The 16,371-nt window shown below is 44.4% G+C and overlaps 2 protein-coding genes and 1 long non-coding RNA gene across 4 annotated transcripts in view; 2 read left to right on the forward strand and 1 right to left on the reverse strand.

Moving 5' to 3' along the window:
- Positions 1-482, reverse strand: part of stk32a (serine/threonine kinase 32A) — a 70,354-nt gene extending 69,872 nt beyond the window's left edge. For both annotated transcript variants that reach the window (XM_004084211.5, XM_078930984.1), the window contains exon 1: positions 125-482. The gene's annotated coding sequence lies outside the window, so the exon portion shown is untranslated. The remainder of the gene's footprint in view (positions 1-124) is intronic.
- A 4,297-nt stretch (positions 483-4,779) lies between these two features.
- On the forward strand, positions 4,780-6,699 carry cytl1 (cytokine like 1). Its single transcript, XM_011492372.4, has 4 exons — positions 4,780-4,989; positions 5,077-5,121; positions 5,290-5,436; positions 6,268-6,699. The coding sequence occupies exons 1-4, from the start codon at positions 4,843-4,845 to the stop codon at positions 6,310-6,312; spliced, it is 384 nt and encodes a 127-aa protein (XP_011490674.1). The 5' UTR covers positions 4,780-4,842; the 3' UTR covers positions 6,313-6,699.
- Positions 6,700-7,019: 320 nt separating this feature from the next.
- On the forward strand, positions 7,020-7,976 carry LOC144983745 (uncharacterized). The gene is made up of 3 exons (XR_013647536.1): positions 7,020-7,209; positions 7,508-7,651; positions 7,788-7,976. It is a non-coding gene; the product is annotated as an uncharacterized LOC144983745 (long non-coding RNA).
- Positions 7,977-16,371: the final 8,395 nt, after the last annotated feature.

Here is a 16,371-nt window from a genome sequence, read left to right on the forward strand (position 1 = left end):
CGTCAAGCTGCAGTGGCGGACTCCCCGCAGAGGACACTGCGCTCAGAGCCTTTATCTGATCGAGCTGGAGGACGCGCGCAGAATGGAAAAGTACCCTCCCGCAGGGGCAACTGTGGGCACCTACCTCTTGGTCGAGCATCCCACCATTTCTTGCCCAGTTTGCTGCAGAGGCTCAAAGCGACGGCGCAGCAACAGTGCGGAGCAAAGCGTGCCTGGTCCGCACTCCGGACCTCGGGGACGCGCCGGGACACCTGCTACAAACCCAAACGATGGGAACCGCGCGGCGCGGACGCGCAGTGCGGGATGCTCAGCGGCGCGTAATCCCATGCAGGAAAGGGGAGCGAGAGCAGATATTTAGCAGGAAGTCCGCGCTGGTGCGCGCCTGACCTCCACATCGCCGTCTGTTGTTGCTGAGATGCCCGCCACCAGCGTGCGTCTGGGGGGGCACGCTTCACTGGCTGCCCGCTTGCTGCTGCAGCTGTGCGGCTCAGATAGCATGGTCAGTGGGTTACATGCTTCACCAAGCAATAGGTCCTAAGTATGTTCCAAAATAAATTCCTCAGTCTCATAGAATAATGTTTTTTTAATATTTTAGATTGATTTTACATTTAAGATTTTTGTTTTTAAAATACACAAAAGCTCTTTATTAATTTAAATCGAATCTAATGTAATATAAACCACATAAAACTTCCAACCACCTTATATGTCAGTCCGAATGGAGCTGATATTGCTCAAAGCCGCCACCATGTGGTCAACTACAGAACAACACAAAACATTTTTATTCCTTGTGCTATCCTAGGCACTTTACCATTGAGAGTTGGGTCATCTAGACCCACTAGACAGTGCGCTGAACCTTTTTCTTCAATGATTTGTGATCTTCACTGGTGTCCATGGATTACATGAAATCTTTCCACCTTTATCCACCTTTGTCATGGTAGGGAGAACACGTCAATGTAAGGGTGGGGTCATCTAAGATAGCACAAGGGTTAAACATTTGGAGTTGGGTCATCTAGACCCACTAGACAGTGCTCTGAACCTTCTTTCTTCAATGATTTGTGATCTTCACTGGTGTCCATGGATTACATGAAATCTTTCCACCTGTATCCTTTGTTATGGTAGGGAGAACACGTCAATGTAAGGGAAGGGGTCATCTAAGATAGCACAAGGGTTTTAATAATTCCTTATTTTATGTAGTTCTACGGAGCCCCCAAAGGCACATGAAAAGATAAAAAAATTGAAGTTGGTGCGCACCCATTACTAACAGGTGCTCACCAGTTAGTAACTGACCATTTGTGGTCATTTGCGCACAAAGGCATTTTCACAAGTTACCTGGACATGACATTACCATCAACTTCACAATTATATTATCACTGAACGTCATCTTAAATGAGTTTAAGTCATGTGGTTTGTTTCGGCGCAGGGCTTACACCAGCTTGGATCAGGTTACCACTTTTATTCAGGAAAAATTAAGATCATCCGGTAACCTCCATGGATATCGGTAGATGCATGCACAAATGGAAAGAACATGTCCGTCTCATTCTACAAGATCTTGACCCACGGGGTGTTGAACTCCGAAGAGCCGGACGTCTACATCGCTGCAGTTACTTTGAAAAGGGTCCAAATTATATTTAGCATTTGGATTTTTATGACAAGCTGAAGCCATTTGGTATTCGTATTGATGCCTGCATTGACGGATATTCACGGAAAATAATATGGATGAAGGTTTTTTTTGACCAGCAGTGACTCAAAAATAATCAGAGGCTTTTAGTTGTCAAGTCATGTTTTATGAGTTGTCATGGGCTCACCAGTTATTGGTGAGCACAAAGTACTAACTAATAGCCTCCGATAATTAGTTTTATTATTATTTTTTTCTCTTCTTTAATGTCCCTTTATGGGCTCCATAGTTTTCATGACTTTCTATTGTACTGGTAATTTTCATTTTATGTATAGTTTTATTTCCGCCTTTTTTCAAATAACGTTTTCTATGATTTTACCTTGTGTACTCATAGCACTGCATCTTTTATTGTATTGTATTTGTGTGTGGGTTTTATGATTGATTGGACTTTGAGTCCAAAATAAATTCTAAGCTGCACGTAACCCATTCGTTTTCAGAACCCACTGAACCCTTTTAAAGTCATGTTGCTGGAGCCTATCCCAGTTACTGTTGTGCAAAGACACAATACACACACCTAAGAGAAAATTAGAGACATGAATTAACATGTTTTTAGACTGTGGGAGGAAGCTGGAGTACCCATGAATCCTGAAGGAGAACATGCAAACTCCATACAGAGAGGTCCAACTGGGATTTGAACCAGAGCCTCTTAGCTGTGAGGCAAGAGTGCGAACCACTGTGCCACCGTGAAGCCCATACTGCCCAAAATGTGTGGGTAAAATACCATATCTTATCAAAACAGATGAAGTTAATAGTAAAGATTTTACAAAATTAATCAATTGAAGCTAAAAAAAAGTAAATATTATGCAAAAAAATGGTCTTATTCTTTCTTTTCAGACCCTGACTTAGTCTTTATTTGGAGTTATAAATGGTCAAATATGCAGATCATGATATTGAAGAGAAGGCCAGTTTTTATGGAGTTTGATCTTTATTTGCCATAGATGAAAACAGGATAATTATCTGTTTTAAATTTTAATTCTGTTTTCAAAATTACCCACACCGAACAATTTTAATAAGATCAGAGTGTTTTTTGGACAAGTAATTAAAAGGGAGTTGCAGTTTTCTAGTCTTAAATGTCAAACACACTTTTTCAAGACAAGATGCTTCCAGTTTCTGTTTAAGGACGCTGAAGAAGACACTCGCACAAACGTGTATCCTGCTCAGAAATGACAGATGTCCAGTGCACCAGAGGTCAAGTCCTCTAGAGTAATTATACGGCAAGACAGTATGGCGTGCGGATCCAAAGATAGGAGTCTTGGTCTTGGCTGAAGTTAGATGAAGAAATAAAAAAATAAAAATAAGTCCATAACTATGAACTAAAAGGCACAGCTTAAAGGAGCTTTTGGTGAGCAAGATCTAAATGGGGATGTCAATGAAGAATGGTGGAGCTCAGACACATTTTAAAATCTGAAGCGCCCTTTTTTACTGGGTTCACAGATTTTATTTAAATATATTTTTCCCCAAATTGCCCCTCCATTGTTCAGTTTTCAAACACATTCAAGCACAGTACAGTACAGGTAAAAAGTCAGGAGAACAATTGATGTCTGAAAGCTTTCCATTTTTCTGGAAAGCTTTCAGAAGGAATTTATCTCTTTCTCAGTTTACTTACTTTTTTTAAAATAGGAAATAAACCGTTCACTGTTAATTCAGGAATTGCCATCCACTGTATTTCAAATTTACTCGATGAAGTTGTTCATGGTTTCATGAGTGTTTACTATGAAGAGTAAATCACATCCATTGATTTTGTGAAGTGCCCAGTCACCTGCCTCCTCTGTTAATTGAGTAGGACAAGGTCGAGGGGAGAATAGCTGAGAGGAGGGAATGGGGAATGAAAGATCTGCTTACAGTGCACAAAGCACATTATTTCTCCTTTGTGCCGCGGCGCTCCATCATGCCACGCTGCAGCCTGTGTGGGCATCCATCCTCATGCCGCGTACACTCCAGTCAGTCAGCGCTGAAAACCAGGCCAAGCTCTGATTTGGTGTTTGGCAGCATCTGCAGGTGTGTGAAAGTCCTTTAGATGCCGTGAGTGATGAACTGAGTCACATCACACCTGGAGGGAGATGAAGAGAAGCTGCTCAGCATGGCGGATTCTTTGCCACATGCCTGCTCTGACCTGATTTTCAAAGTGAAGGCATTTGTTAGCTTCCACAGCAAGTCTGTGAGTTTTAAGTTCTGCTTGTGTTTGATTCAGTTCTGATTTACAAGTGGCAACTTTGATTGTACAGCAAAAAGACTGAAGCCCTTTCAAAGTTTTGGAAACTAGCCTCATCTAGTGGACAAAAAAGAAAAGGCAGTCAGTTTTTACACTAAACTTTTATGGGACAAAGGATTTTAGAGCATAGTTTATGGCATTAAAGATTTTTACATAGTAAACTGTATGGGGACATAGTAAGTTTATCTTTCTATTATTTTATCACATCATACAATATAAATATACTTAGTGTCAGCCAAACAACATGATGCCTTTCCATTTTTGAAAAAAAAAAAAACAAATACATTTGTTAGTATGTGGGTTTAAACAAAAAAATGAAGACAACTAAAAGTAAGAAAGACCATTTGGTAGCTTTTTCTGCTAAAGCATGAAGCTGATGCAACAGCTCTGCTGCTGTCAAGGTCTAACCTCTGCTCATCCAATAAATTACTTTTATTGATTCAAATAAAATTTTCAACTTGAAATTCCTCTCGATTTATTTAAGACTTTTTGGTTGGACAGAGACATGATTCATCAAACAATAGACTCTCATCTGAGCTTTAGAGATAAATTTACAGACAAATCATCACTTAATCAGGTTTAAAAAGTAGGTTTTTCAAGTTAAAGAAGTATTTTTTACAGCCAGAAAATAATTAAAAAAGCAATATTTGTAGACATATATATTACACAACTTTTACAAATATACAAATAATCTGATTTTATCTACATTTTTCTGGTATTGTTTTATTTTTTTATACTCGATTGTCCACTTTCCAGATCTCTCAGCCAAAAAAACTCATCTCTGTCTTCCACATAAGACCTTTGCATGCCACATTTGCATAGTTGCATGATTGTTTTCTGGCATAAACAAGAAGGGGTGTGTTTAAATTGTCCCCTGTGGACGTGGCTGCAGCAGTGAGGTGTCCAGACAAACGAACAAAAGCGCAGTCGGCTCAGTGGAGGACAGAGAATCAAGATGCTCAAGTTCCTGTTCCTGGTTGCTTGCCTGGTGCCTCTGGCCCTGTGCTACCCCTACTACCCATCGACATGCTATAGCAAGGTCCTTGTCAAGGCGCAGGAGGTCAACCACTTGGCTGCATATGTGAAGAGCGCCCCTGCAACTGTAAGTAGATTTCATTTTAATATGCGGACTTGTGTTTCACACAGTTTATTATCTCTCATTTTCATGGCTAAATTTGTCCTTTTTCAGAGTGTTTGCACGGCTCACCTACCAGCTTTTCATGTTGATGTCCACGTAAGTATAACTTCAACTTGTGAACATTTGCATTCATGAAAGTCTTGAATCTAAAAAATGTAAAAATGTGATGGATTTTCCTTTTAGGATCAGTCATAACTCACCGTCTGTTTTAAACTGCTCCACTATTTTTTAGGGTTTCACCTTTTCCTTTTCTTGTCATGACAGAATGGTTGTGTGGTGTACAAAATGAGGCGCTACATCTCCTTGGTGGACGGCCTCAGACTCAACCGCTGCGCCTACAGCGCAGAACTGAGAAGGCTTGGATCCAATCTGAAGCAGCTCCACCTCATCATGCGAGACAGATGTCACGGGGTAAGACCAACTGTCCAACTGAGTGACACCTGTTAAAAAATAGAAAGAAAAAAACCCAAAGGTGCTGGATTTCATGGAGTTTTTTTGAGTGTGATTATGGTAAGATTGTTATTTTGCTCTGTCTCCAATGAAAATCCTGTCCTGAAGTTTTGGAGATGAACTCAAACTCCTCCCCACATTGAACCTCAGTAGGCTCGGCCAAATGTTTTTCCTCTCTGCAAGGTTCATTAAAACCTGGCTTACATTCCAGTCTAACAGTACAGAGCTAAAAATATGGCAGCTGAAGTTCACACACTGGAAATGGGAGTAGAGCACCACATCAGCAAACAATCAAGATTAAAAACAAAATCTGGGTTCAAGGAATGACTTTTACAAAAAAGGAAGAAAGAAAAACGGTCCTGCATGGCTGAACATCTGTTTATATCTTCTGATCCAGAATCCCGACGTGAACCAAAAAAAAAAGACACAGCAGGTTAATGGGTCACTCGGTGCATGATCTGACAGGATTTAGCAGTGTTTATAATGCAGACCTGAAAATCCGCGCCAACCTCGGTGGATGTTTAATCCCGATCACCTGATCTGTGAGGCTGGACGTAACTGAGCATTTTCTGAGCGCTGTCCCGTAGCCTGTCTGTCCTGACTGGCTGGAAAACTGGGCTTTTCTGGTGGATTATGCATGCAAGTGAGAAAGCGAGGTCACACGTGGCAGACAGCTGACTATCTCTTATACAATGTTCATCGCCCGACACAGAAAAACGATATTTTAACAGCCACATTGATTGTGAGACAGTTTGTTCAAAAGTACTTTCTGCTGTTTGTCTTTGTGCACAGGACTTGGCCTACACAGGTTATGACTGCGCCGCTTTGGATCACTAACACTCTGGATGCTGAAAATGCAAGATCATGGCTGTCTCAAGTGAAAAGTTAAGAAGGAGTCATCTCAGGCTTTGTAAATCACCTTATCCTTAAAGAAAGCATTAGGCGAGCCATGCTTTTGTAACATCGTTTGACTTTCAATGCCGGAGTTTCAATTTATAACCAACAGCTAAAAACACAGTAACATGGCTTGACTAATAAGTTTAAAAGCATTTTTGCTCGTTTCCACCAATAACAAAACTGAACTGAATTTCTATAATTTATGCCAGTTTTCTATAATATATTCTGTTATCGTACTTTATCTTTCATTGATCCTTTGATGGTCGTTTGATCATTTATCTGTTACTTTCTGTATCTTTTACCTACAATAAAAACAACCTGCATAAAGTTGCCTTCGGTACTCATTCATGCACTATTTTAGGACGTTGCCAACAACGTTCCCACTGCAAATCGTTGTGGTTCACTTCAATCTGCACTCAGTCCAATGTTTTATCCTTAGCGGACATAAAACACTGGTGACAAATGAAAAACAAAACTGTTATTCACAATTATCTATCAGATCTCTCAGCCAAATAAACTAATCTCTGTCTTCCACATAAGACCTTTGCATGCCACATTTGCATAGTTGCATGATTGTTTTCTGGCATGAACAAGAAGGGGTGTGTTTAAATTGTCCTCCTGTGGACGTGGCTGCAGCAGTGAGGTGTCCAGACAAACGAACAAAAGCGCAGTCAGCTCAGTGGACGACAGAGAATCAAGATGCTCAAGTTCCTGTTCCTGGTTGCTTGCCTGGTGCCTCTGGCCCTGTGCTAACAGTCGACATGCATGGACAATGTCCGTTTCTATGCGCGGGAGGTCAACCGCTTGGCTGCAAATGTAAACAGCGCCCCTGCAACTGTAAGTAGATTTTTTTTACATGAGGAGTGGTGTTTTATACAGTTTATTATTTCTCAATTTCATGGCTAAACTTATCATTTTTCAGATTCTTTGCATGGGTAAGCGCCCAGGTTTTCATGTTGATGTCCACTTAAGTATAACTTCAACTTGTGAACATTTGCATTCATAAAAGTCTTGAATCTAAAAAATGTGAAAATGTGATGGATTTTCCTTTTAGGATCAGTCATAACTCACCGTCTGTTTTAAACTGCTCCACTATTTTTTAGGGTTTCACCTTTTCCTTTTCTTGTCACGACAGAATGGTTGTGTGGTGAACAAAATGAGGAGCTACATGTACTTGTTGGAAGACCTCGACCACTGCTCCCGCCGCAACACAGAAGCGTTAAGGCTTGGATCCAATCTGAAGCAGCTGCACCTTATCATGCGAGGTAGATGTCACGGGGTAAGACCAACTGTCCATAGAGTGAGAACTGTTAAAAAGAAAAAAAAAGAAAAAACCCAAACGATGTTTCAACAGCCACATTGATTGTGAGACAGTTTGCTCAAAAGTACTTTCTGCTGTTTGTCTTTGTGCACAGGACTTGGCCTACACAGGCTATGACTGCGCCCCTTTGGATCACTAACACTCTGGATGCTGAAAATGCAAGATCATGGCTGTCTCAAGAGAAAAGTTAAGAAGGAGTCATCTCAGGCTTTGTAAATCACCTTATCCTTAAAGAAAGCATTAGGCGAGCCATGCTTTTGTAACATCGTTTGACTTTCAATGCCGGAGTTTCAATTTATAACCAATAGCTAAAAACACAGTGATATGGCTTGACTAATGACTTCAAATGCATTTTTGCTCGTTTCCACCAATAACAAAACTGAACTGAATTTCTATAATTTATGCCAGGTTTTTTTGTATCTACATGTTTTACCTACAATAAAAACAACTTGCATAAAGTTGCCTGCGGTAGTCATTCATGCACTATTTTAGGACGTCGCCAACAACGTTCCCACTGCAAATCGTTGTGGTCCACTTCAATCTGCACTCAGTCCAATGTTTTATACTTAGCAGACATAAAACACTGATGACAAATGGAAAAACAAAACTTTTTTTCACAATTATAGAGTATTTTGGATTCAATGTAAAACAAATAAAGCACCATGAATGCAATGCAATGAAAAATGAGTCAGAAATTCAGTGAAGCTGTGTTAAATTTAGAGTAACTGCGTTTCTGCAGATCTGAAGGGGTTTGTTCGGTGAACATAGGATAAATGGGTCCTTATACAATCAAAAGTTTAAACCCATTTCCAGTGAGACTTAGATTTTGTTTATTACAGAGAAAAGGTGGAGTTTGGTGTCCTTAGAATTCAGCCTCTGCTCTTTGCAGGCGATGCTGTCCTCTTAACTTGCTCACTTTATTTAAGCTCTCTCTGGAGCATTTAGTGTCAGGAGCCGGGGCCAGGGCGGTTCATCTTTTTCTCACTTCCGGGTTTCGGGCTTTTATTTTGTTAACTCATGTTCTGTCTTCTGTTGGTTCTTTAGGTAACTTACCCCGGTCTTCACCGGCACCTGTGTACCCACCTGTTTTTCATTTATTGTGTGTATATAAGCTCCTGTTTTGGCTTCACTTGTCACCGGATCGTTCTACTTGTTTGACCTCTGTCTTTACGAGCTTAAGAGCCTTCCTTGGATTAAAATATCCTTTTTGATTCGAACTTCTGCCGTCCTGCTTTTGTGTCCGAATTCACACCCTTGACATTACGATCCGGTCATCATGGACGCAGCGGACGCAGGAGTTCCACGAACGAGCAGCGACGCACAGGAGAGGGTCATTCTCCAGCAGGAGGAACAGCTAAATTACCTCAGACGAGGTATGCTGGAGATGGCTGGGCGCCAGGAGCAACAGCTGACCATGATCGGTGATCGCATTGAGACATTAGCAAAGCAGCTCCAGCAGCCGCCGTCATTTCATCCGCCACATCACTCTACCTCTGCGCCGACACCGGTGATTCCAGTCCAGACGACGTCACTCGCCCCGGGGGTTCAGCTGGCCCGACCAGAGAGGTTTTCCGGCGACTCAGGGGATTGTCGGGCGTTTATCACTCAATGCGAGCTCCATTTCGAGCTGCAGGCAGCCAGTTTCCCTACTGATCGGGCCAAGGTGGCATTTATAATATCACACCTCTCTGACAGAGCCGGAGCATGGGCCACTGCGGAGTGGCAACGTGGAGGAGCGACCTGCGCCTCTCTCTCTGCCTTTCTCGACGCCTTCACCCAGGTTTTTCAACACACGAAACCCGGCAGAGAGGCGGCTCGGGCGCTGATGCGGCTGACACAAGGTAACCGTCGGGTGACGGATTATGCTATTGAGTTCCGGACTCTCGCTTCAGAGAGCGGGTGGAACCCCGCAGCGCTTACGGACGCTTTTCTAGAGGGATTATCAGAGGAGCTGAAGGACCACTTAGCTCCCTTGGAGCTGCCCTCATCCCTGGAGCCTCTTATCGCCCTGGTGATTCGTATCGACAATCGACTGCAGGATCGTCGGCGGGGGCGCCGGGTGGACGTTTCCCAGTTCAGGGGACACCCTGACGTTTACGTCCAGCCCTCCCCTCATATGTCTTCTGTTACCCCCACAGTGCCTCCTGCAGCCCCGTTGGAGGAACCTATGCAGCTGGGTCGTGGCCGTTTGTCCCCCACTGAGCGTAGACGAAGGATGGCAGCAGGTGAGTGCCTTTACTGTGGTCAGCGGGGTCATTACTGTAAGAACTGCCCAAAAGCTTCCGCTCGTCATTAAAGGTGGGCACACTGACGAGCGGAGGCCAGGTGCCCGTCGATTCTAAATCCACCTCCTGTCTTTTGGAGGGTCACATTGTGTCTAAGGGTGGGGGGTTTCCTGTTCGGGCCTTGTTAGATTCTGGGGCTGAACAGAACCTTATGGATGCTGAGCTAGCCAGACAGGCCGGTCTTAGGACCAAGTCGCTTCCCCGTCCTTGGCGGGTGATCTCCCTCAACGGTGAGGTGGTCGCCACAGTTAACCAGATCACTGAGCCTGTTCACCTCATCCTTTCTGGGAACCACCACGAGCATACCAGTTTTTTTTCTTTTTTAGTCCCCTCATAATCCGGTGGTTCTAGGATTTCCCTGGCTTCTGAATCACAACCCAGTCATTGATTGGCCAACCAATCGCGTAGTCAGTTGGAGTACTCATTGTCACAAGGCCTGTTTACGCTCAGCTCGGCATCCAGAGTCTGACTCCGCTGACCCGGTAGGGGAGCCGTCCTCACCTGACCTCTCCAAGGTGCCTCCTGAATATCATGACCTGGGGGAGGTATTTTCCAAATTCCGGGCTCTCTCCTTGCCCCCGCACAGGCCGTATGACTGCTCTATTGAACTGCAGCCGGGTGCCACACTGCCCAAGAACCATCTCTATAGCCTGTCCAAACCTGAGAGGGAGGCAATGGAGCAGTACGTAACTGACTCTCTTCAGGCGGGCCTTATCAGACCTTCTTCGTCTCCTGTGGGGGCGGGGTTTTTCTTCGTGGGGAAGAAGGATGGAACATTACGCCCATGCATTGACTACCGAGGTTTGAATGCCATTACGGTAAAGAACCATTATCCTCTTCCACTTATGAACTCCGCTTTCGAGACGCTGCAGGAGGCCCGGTGTTTCACCAAATTGGACCTACGGAATGCGTACCATTTGGTTCGCATCAGGGAGGGTGACGAATGGAAGACCGCCTTCAACACGCATTTGGGACATTACGAGTATCTGGTGATGCCTTTTGGACTATCTAATGCTCCAGCTGTATTTCAGGGCATGATAAACGATGTACTCAGGGACTACATTCACCATTTTGTTTTTGTGTACCTTGATGATATTCTTGTTTTCTCCAGGAGTTCCGGCGAACATAGGCGGCATGTTCGTCTGGTTCTTCAGCGCCTATTGGAGAACAAGCTTTTCGTCAAGGCAGAAAAATGTGATTTTCACTCCTCCAGTGTGTCTTTTTTGGGTTTTGTGATTGCGGAGGGGGAGGTGCGACCGGACCCAGCTAAGGTCAGCGCGGTGGTTGATTGGCCTGCTCCGGGCAATCGGAAGCAGCTTCAACGATTCCTGGGGTTTGCCAATTACCTACGCCGTTTTATTAGGGGTTATAGTTCGGTCGCGGCCCCCCTTACGGGTTTGACCTCCACCTCCTCTCCTTTTGTTTGGACAGAGACTGCTGAGGCAGCTTTCCGGCGGCTCAAACACCTTTTTACCACCGCCCCAGTTCTCATCCAACCGGACCCCTCCGCCCAGTTTATTGTGGAGGTTGATGCCTCGGACGTCGGGGTTGGAGCTGTGCTGTCCCAGCGGCAGGGTGCTGACAACAAGCTTCATCCTTGCGCTTTTTTTTCCCGCCGGCTTACTCCGGCGGAGATGAAATACGACGTGGGGGATAAGGAGCTTTTAGCTATTAAGCTGGCGTTGGACGAGTGGCGACACTGGTTAGAGGGGGCGGGACAGCCTTTTGTGGTCTGGACGGACCACAAAAATCTGTCTTATATCCGGACCGCAAAACGGCTTAACCCGAGGCAGGCACGGTGGTCACTTTTTTTCACTCGGTTTGATTTTGTGGTGTCGTACCGCCCTGGCTCCAAGAACATTAAACCAGATGCTCTCTCCCGACAACTGGAACCGGCTATGGAGGATTCCCTTCCTCAGACTGTAATTCCTGCCTCCTGTGTTCTGGGTACCCTCTCCTGGCAGCTGGAGAGGGAGATCAAGACTGCACAGGCCCGGGAGCCAGACCCTGGTGGGGGCCCCCCTAACAGACTCTATGTTCCCAGGGCCGTAAGGAGCCAGGTCCTCCAGTGGGCGCACGCTACTCGGCTTACCTGTCATCCCGGGGTACACAGGACGATCGCCTTCCTGCGTCGCTGTTTCTGGTGGCCCAGTTTGGCGAGGGATGCCCGGGAGTTCGTTTCTGCCTGCACGATCTGCGCCCAAAACAAGGTCAACAATCGACCCCCAGCGGGCCTGCTGCATCCCTTACCTGTTCCGAGCCGCCCTTGGTCCCACATAGCTCTAGACTTTGTGACCGGCCTGCCCTCATCTGCTGGCAGAACTGTGATCCTGACTGTTGTGGACCGATTTTCTAAGGCAGCTCACTTCGTGCCCCTGAAGAAGCTGCCTTCGGCCTCAGAGACCGCCAGACTCATTGTGGAACACGTGTTCAGACTGCATGGGATCCCGGTTGATATAGTTTCTGACCGTGGACCACAGTTCGTCTCACAAGTGTGGAAGACTTTCTGTGCAGCTTTTGGTCCCACGGTCAGTCTCTCTTCGGGTTTTCACCCACAGTCAAATGGGCTGGCCGAGAGGACCAATCAAGACCTGGAGGTGGCCCTCCGATGCATCTGTTCCCGGCACCAGACCTCTTGGAGCACCCTTCTGCCCTGGGTTGAGTATGCCCACAACTCAATGACGTCATCTGCCTCGGGTATGTCCCCATTTGAGGGTTCTCTAGGCTACCAACCCCCATTGTTTCCAGAGCAGGAGAAGGAGGTGGCGGTGCCGTCGGTACAACATCTCTACCGCCGCTGCAGACGGATCTGGAGGGAGGCTCGCGCTGCTCTTCTTCGCTCGTCCGCAGCTAACAAAAGACTGGCTGATCGGCATCGGTTACCGGCGCCTACCTACGTGCCAGGTCAGTTAGTACTCCTGTCCACTGCCAACATCAAGCTGCGGACAGAGTCTAGAAAGCTGTCTCCACGATTCATCGGACCGTTCGAGGTGGAGAAGGTCGTCAACCCTGTGGCGATCCGACTACGCCTTCCTCGGTCCATGCGCATACATCCAGTTTTTCATGTTTCCCAACTCAAACCCCATGTTACTAGTCCTCTCCAGCCCCCTCCATCTCAACCTCCGCCACCTCGCATCATCGACGGTCTGCCTGCATGGACGATCAAACGTATCATGGACGTCAGACGTCGGGGCCGGGGTCTGCAGTACTTGGTTGACTGGAAAGGTTACGGTCCTGAGGAGAGGTCCTGGGAACCCACATCGAGGATGTTGGACAAAGGCATGCTCAGGGAGTACCACAGGCGTCACCCTGACAAGCCCGGTGGTGCGCCCAGAGGCACCCCTTGAGGATGGGGTACTGTCAGGAGCCGGGGCCAGGGCGGTTCATCTTTTTCTCACTTCCGGGTTTCGGGCTTTTATTTTGTTAACTCATGTTCTGTCTTCTGTTGTTTCTTTAGGTAACTTACCCCGGTCTTCACCGGCACCTGTGTACCCACCTGTTTTTCATTTATTGTGTGTATATAAGCTCCTGTTTTGGCTTCACTTGTCACCGGATCGTTCTACTTGTTTGACCTCTGTCTTTACGAGCTTAAGAGCCTTCCTTGGATTAAAATATCCTTTTTGATTCGAACTTCTGCCGTCCTGCTTTTGTGTCCGAATTCACACCCTTGACATTTAGCAGCTAATTGTGAACCAGTCAGGATTTTACTCACCACCATCCAGTCTGAGGCAATGGATGAAAAAGGACACCCCAAAAAAACATTTCCAGGCATGAAGTCTCCGATCCAGGTGAAGAAAATTCTCTACGTTCTCTGCTTAAAAGGAAGGGAAAATGGAGCACATGATCAACCCACAAATGGGCATGGCATCTGCAGAAATCATGTCAGACCTTGTTTTGATCTGTCATGGTGCAGAGAGTATTAAGTCAGAAAACAAAGCTCACAATTTGCAAATGAATACATATTATTTCCTTGTCAGATGGCCCACCTCATGGAGGGAAGCAGAAGTTAGCTTTCTTAGCAAGTTGTTTAGGGTTTGCCGGAAAAATCTGGAGTTAAAAAAAATGAAGTACCCTGCGACGGTCAGATGAACTGTCCAGGGTCCATCTTCGCACAACAATAGCTAGGATAGGCTCCAACTGCCCTATGGCTCTAAAAGGGATTCAGCTGCTTCAGAAAATAGAAAAATGGAAGTCTATGTGGGCAAGAAAAAGGGACAAATACAGAGAAAATCGCCTTGATTTTTAGATGCAACAGGTGCTCTGCATGGCACATTCAGATAAATAAGTGATGTCAGAGATCCTTCTAAAAAGGCTCAGACCTGTGTGCAGTGCTGGTGCAGTGATGGAGCATAAAAGACTTGTTCTACATGAGAGTGACACTGAATGTAAATATTTGGGGATCAGAGTGTGGCTGCAACATTTGTATTATGTGGACCAAGCAACATAATCTTTCTGTTTGTCATCCATTGGTCCCCACAGGTATGCAAATGCATGTAACTACAGTCTAAACAGTTTAGCCAAACTGGGAAGTACTCATTTATTACCATGAGTCAAACATGACCAACTGGGAAGACATAAGGCATTTTCTCCCAAAACAGCAACATGTCCTTCTTATCCAAATTATCATAAAATCATTAAGGTCCAGCTTCTATAAAAAAACGTGAACAAAAGATGTGCAAAATAATTGCAACTCATGCTGGAGTAAATGAGTGTGAACCCCCATGGGCTTTAACAGACTTGCATGAACTTGCCCATGTTCTCTGGGTCATTGTTGTTTAGGAAAATACTAGGGATCTGATGAGAGAGTTCCGGACTACTAAACTGTGGATTTAGTAGGAGTAAGGCATCAATCTTTCATTTATTAGGAATTTTAAAAATTCCACAGAACTGTAAATGTGCACATTTAATGCATTGCTACTGAAAAACAGTCATTTTACTCTTTTTCCCTTTGGCTACACCCCTTCAGGGGTTGCCAAAGCCTTCCAAAAACCCAACCATCTGCACTTATCCGGGCTTCGGACTGGCACATGGAAATAACAGAAAGAGTCTTATGTGGTTGGATTAACATACAGCACCTGGTAGTCCCAGGTGACCTCCTGCCTAAAAACTAACCACAGCTATATTGTTTAGCTTCGGAAATTTTGTCCAGGGAGACAAAGCCGTGAAGAAATATGAGCAATTTTTGATAGGAAAACATTACAAGGAAGTATTCTGCAATTTGTTTCTTATCCCTCCCTTTCAAGGAATTAATACATCTTTATTTGAAATAATTATATCTAATAAACACAATATGTCATGTGTGTATGTGCAAAAAAATCTGTTTATTGTTTGGAGCATTTATTTTAGGAAGATTGCATCTTTTTTTTCTTTTCTTTTTTTGGTCAATTAAGTCATGAATTCATATCTTAAATATTCACAGATTCATATCTTTTTGTCTTGCATATTTGTTGTTATGGTTAAAATAGCCTAAAACCAATCAATCAATCAAACAAACGTGTCATGGTTTGGGTTTCTTTGTATTGGTATTTGCTATCCTCTTGTGCTGGTCCATTAATGTCTCTTCCCAGGCTGTCATGTTCATGTCTGTCTTCTGCCATGTTTTCAAGTTTTGCCCACAGTCAGTTTTGTTTTGTTACCTTGCTCTGCAGGGCCTTTTGCTAAATAAACCCCTTGCCCTGGAACCGTGTGCCTCCGTCTTTGCATTTTGGGTCCTTCACGCTGACCAGCCCTCCCAACCTGACAAAATGTTTGTTTCTTAATGATACATGGTCTAGGAAATACCAACAGAAAAAAGCTTTGCATTTCAGACAATGGCATATTTCAAAATTGCTGGTCAAAATATCTAAAATTACAATAAAGTTTAATCCAGTAAAATTAAATATTTAATAGTAAATCCATATTATCAAAAAACATTTGTTAGTTACTCAATACAAGACACATCCAGTTTTTGCAAAAGATTCTAGTAGTGATATTGCATTTAAAGACTTTTATAAAAACTTATACACATCACTGATTAACCCATCAGAGCAAAGCATCAACTCATTTCTTGATAAAATAAACCTACCCAGATTAAATGAAGATCAGATGACAGTTCAGACTCACCTCTCTCGTTGTCTGAACTTCATGAAGCTCTGTTACTTATGCCTAATGAAAAGACCCCAGGACCCGATGGCTTTCCTGCTGAGTTTTATAAAGAATTTTGGGAACAGCTGGCACCAACATTTTATGAAATGGTGACATTTATCAAGGACAGCCAATCAATGCCACCTAACAAGAACTCCGCCAACATAATTCTCCTTCTAAAACGAGACAAAGATCCCACGAGCCCTTCAAGCTATCGCCCCATCTCTTTAATCAATGCAGACGTAAAAATAATTTGCAAATCACTAGCAG

This window comes from Oryzias latipes, chromosome 14 (genome assembly GCF_053564925.1).
Source record: "Oryzias latipes strain Hd-rR chromosome 14, Olatipes_Hd-rR_3.1".
In the NCBI taxonomy this organism is placed as follows: domain Eukaryota; kingdom Metazoa; phylum Chordata; class Actinopteri; order Beloniformes; family Adrianichthyidae; genus Oryzias; species Oryzias latipes.